Raw genomic sequence first — 4,224 nt, 5'->3', positions numbered from 1 at the left:
AATACACCCACATTACTTTCTTCAAACTCTAGCTATTCTAACTTTAGCATCGGAGACTCTGTTGCAGGCACCACACCAGTGACCGTATTTTCTTTTCAACTTGTCTCTGGATCAGGATAAGCTGCGGACGACCTCCATCTGGACGAACATCTTTACTAACGATTCAAGCATCATTAGTTTGGCACCGTCTGTGGGGAACGATTACTCTTCAACATGTGATTTGAGAGTACTGTTCCATTCAACTCATAAGTCCAGATGGAATCCAATACTAGTCAAGATTTAGCTGCGTTGGTCCTGCAAATTCAGTCACTCGTAGCCATTGTATGAAGACAATAACGAGAGACGAACCAGCACTCCGGAAGAGGCGAACTCGGATCTCCTCAGGGAGATGAGAAAGGAGATGGACGAATTGAGAAATGCCATCAAAGGAAAGACGGACCAGAGTTTGGACAGGATAGTCAGGAAGACAGATTCACCTTTCATCGTGGTCATCCAGGAGTGCCTGGTGCCTTCCAAGTTCCATCTACCTCAGCTCGAGCCCTTCGACGAGCTGAAAGACCCACTGGATCACCTGAATACATTCAAGACAACTCTGGGTCTTCAGCAACCCCTTGACGAGATTCTGTGCCGCTCCTTTCCCATTACCCTCAAAGGGGCAACTAGGGAGTGGTTCAACAAGTTGCCAACGTCATCCATTGATAACTTTGAGCAGTTAAGCAACTCCTTTGTCCGTCATTTTGATGGCGGGCAACGTCCAAAAAGGATTGCTGACCATGTGCTCACCATCAAACAAGGAGAGAAGGAACCTTTGAGGTCTTATGTAACACACTTCACCCGAGGAATGCTGGAGGTAGACGAAGCAGATGATAAGGTGCAGCTTACGACCTTCAAGGCAGGGTTGAAGTCCAGAGATTTTGTGGCTTCCCTGGCTAAAAATCCCCCCAAGACGATGATAGAGGCGTTATTGAAAGCACAGAAGTATATGAATGCTGAAGAAGCTCTAGCAGCCATAGATGGAGCAGAAAAAAACAAGGAAAGGAAGAAGGAAAATGAGGACGATCGAAGAGGACAAAAAAGAGATCGGGCTGATCGACGGAACGACGAAGGGAATAGACGAAGAGAGGATAAGAACCCTCGTCTAATGAAGTTCACATCATTAGTGATGCCTGTTGACCAAATTTTGACAGAAATAAGAGATGAACCATCTCTTAAATGGCCCAGGCCACTCCACTTATCACCTAGTGTGCGCAACAAGAGAAAGTACTGCCATTTTCATAAAGACCACGGGCATTACACAGAGGATTGCAGGGATCTGAAGGAGCAGATAGAAGAACTTATACAAAAAGGGAAACTACAACAGTATGTGAAAAGGGGAGATTCCAGCAAATACGGCAAGAAGGATCAGCACGAGGGTTCAAGAAAAGACGAGGACCACCCCTACCTCGTCAACAGAATGCACTAGGGGAGATAAAAACTATCACGGGGGGACCAACCGCAAGGGCATCGTTCAGATCTCTCAGGAAGTCACACCAAAGGCAGATAGAAGAACTTATACGAAAAGGGAAACTACAACAATATGTGAAAAGGGGAGATTCCAGCAAATACGGCAAGAAGGATCAGCACGGGGGTTCAAGAAAAGACGAGGACCACCCCTACCTCGTCAACAGAATTCACTAGGGGAGATAAAAACTATCGCGGGGGGACCAACCGCAAGGGCGTCGTTCAGATCCCTTAGGAAGTCACACCAAAGGCAGGTAAATAGTGTTCAAAGCCTACCTCCTCTAAAACAAAGACGGACAAAACAAAGACGGACAAACCAAGACATGTACTTCTCAGAAGAAGATGCCAGGGGAGTAAAGCAACTTCATGATGACCCACTAGTCATTATGGTCATGATCGAGGGGTTCAATACAAGGAGAGTTCTGGTAGACAATGGGAGCTCGGCTGACATTATCTACCTTCCCACCTTCCAGCAATTAAAAGTATACCCTAAAAGGCTTCTTCCTTTCTAGTCACCCCTCGTCAGTTTCAACGAACACAAGGTGTACCCCAGGGGAATAGTGACGTTGACAGTCACGGCCAGTTCATACCCCCTTCAGGTAACCAACCAACACAATTTTTTGGTGGTAGATTCACCCTCATCCTACAATGTGATCATAGGATGACTTACTCTCAATCACTAGAAAGCTGCTATTTCTACATACTGTTTGAAGGTAAAATTTCCAACAAAACAGGGGGTCGGAGAGATAAAAGGAGACCAGGTGTTGGAAGGGAGTGTTACTAGGCCGTCCTGGCCTCAAAAGAGAACCACATGTGGATAATCAAGGAAAAAACATCAGAGATCGTCGAGAAGCTAGAAAAAATAGAGTTGGTTGAGGGAAGTTCAAGAAAGACGACCAAAGTAGGGACGAATCTAAGTCTAAAGATGAAGGAAGGTATCATCAACTTCCTGAAAGATAACCTCGATGTATTTGCTTGGAGCCATGAGGATATGCCAGGGATCCCTGCAAACATCATCCAGCACTGCCTGAATGTAGATCCAAAGAAGAAGCCCGTCTAGCAGAGAATAAGAGTCTTTGCCCCTAAACGAAACAAAGCAGTAATGGACAAAGTAAATAAGCTACTTGCTGCAAATTTCATTCGAGAAGTCCACTATCCTGAGTGGTTGGCCAATGTGGTCATGGCCAAAAAAGCAAATGGGAAGTAGAGAATGTGTGTCGATTTCACAGATCTAAATCAAGCCTGCCCGAATGATAGTTTTCCCTTACCTAGAATTGATCAGTTGGTGGATTCTACCACCAGACATAAACTTCTCACTTTCATGGACGCATTTTCTGGATATAACTAGATACAGATGGTCGAGGAAGATCAAGAAAAAACCACTTTTGTCACTAGTCAAGGACTCTACTGCTACAGGGTCATGCCCTTTAGATTAAAGAATGCAAGGGCCACGTACCAAAGATTAGTAAACTAGATGTTCAAAAAACAGATTGGGAGAAATGTGGAGGTATACGTTGATGATATGCTCGTCAAGAGCAAAGAGGAGAAGGATTAACTGGACGATCTCAAGGAGACGTTCAAAACACTCAGACAATATAGCATGAAATTAAACCTGTCCAAATGTGCTTTTGGGGTTTTCTCGGGGAAATTCCTCGGGTTTACGGTGTCGTGAAGAGGAATTGAAGCAAATCCTGAAAAGGTGAGAGCTATCCTTGAGATGTCCTCACCAAAGACGATCAAAGAAGTACAATTCCTCACAGGAAAAGTGGCAGCCCTCAATAGGTTCATCTCCAAGGCAACAAACAAATGCCTTCCTTTCTTTAAGACCTTGAAGAAAGCGTTTGCTTGGACGGAGGAATGCGAAACAGCGTTTCAAGAGTTGAAGCGCTACTTGAGCAAACCCCCACTCTTAAGCCCGTCTAAAGAAGGCGAAGACTTATTCTTGTACTTGGCAGTATTTGTCACGGCAGTCAATGCAGCTTTGATCAGAGAAGAAAACAAGGTTTAACTCCCTGTATACTATGTCAGCCAGGCTTTCTAGGGTGCTGAGGCACGATATCCGCGCATAGAGAAGATCACATTCGCTCTAATAGTGGCGTCAAGAAAACTTCGTCCGTACTTCCAAGCTAACCCTATCATAGTAATAATGGACCAACCCATCAAAAAAGCAATGAATAAACTTGAGGCTGCAGGACGAATGGTACAATGGCCATCGAGCTCAGCCAGCTTGATATAGAATACTGCCCACGAACGGCCATAAAAGCTCAGGCATTTGTCGATTTCACAGCAAAATTCACCACCCTTGAGAAGGCAGGCGACCAAGAAGATCTTTGGACTATAAACACTGATGGATAGTCCACTCAGAAAGGAGGCGGAGCGGGTGTTGTTATCACTTCCCCTGAAAAGGATACTTTCAAGTATGGGGTCCAGCTTAAATTCCCTATAACTAATAATGAAGCGGAGTATGAGGCCTTGTTGACAGGGCTAAGAATAGCTAGAGCACTTGGAGCTGAAAATATCGTGCTTAAGAGCAACTCATAGCTCGTCATAGGGCAAGTAAGAGGAAATTTTGAAGCAAAAGAGATGATAATGCAGAAATACCTCAAGCTGACAAACCAACTGGTGAGTACCTTTCATTGTGCAGAGTTTGTTCAGATCCTATGAGATCAGAATGCAGAAGCAGATGAGGTAGCATGGAGTGCCTCAGCAAATGACCGGGATAAG

At 44.8% G+C, this 4,224-nt stretch overlaps 1 protein-coding gene across 1 annotated transcript; it reads left to right on the top strand.

The window, feature by feature from the left end:
• The first annotated feature begins 388 nt into the window (after nt 1-388).
• LOC115959022 lies at nt 389-1,462 on the top strand. Its single transcript, XM_031077317.1, has one exon. The coding sequence runs from the start codon at nt 389-391 to the stop codon at nt 1,460-1,462; it is 1,074 nt and encodes a 357-aa protein (XP_030933177.1).
• The last annotated feature ends 2,762 nt before the right edge of the window (nt 1,463-4,224 follow it).

The sequence above is a fragment of the Quercus lobata genome, chromosome 2, assembly GCF_001633185.2.
Source record: "Quercus lobata isolate SW786 chromosome 2, ValleyOak3.0 Primary Assembly, whole genome shotgun sequence".
NCBI lineage: Eukaryota > Viridiplantae > Streptophyta > Magnoliopsida > Fagales > Fagaceae > Quercus > Quercus lobata.
Note: the sequence above shows the minus strand (reverse complement) of the source record. Positions and strands in the feature narration are given on the sequence as shown.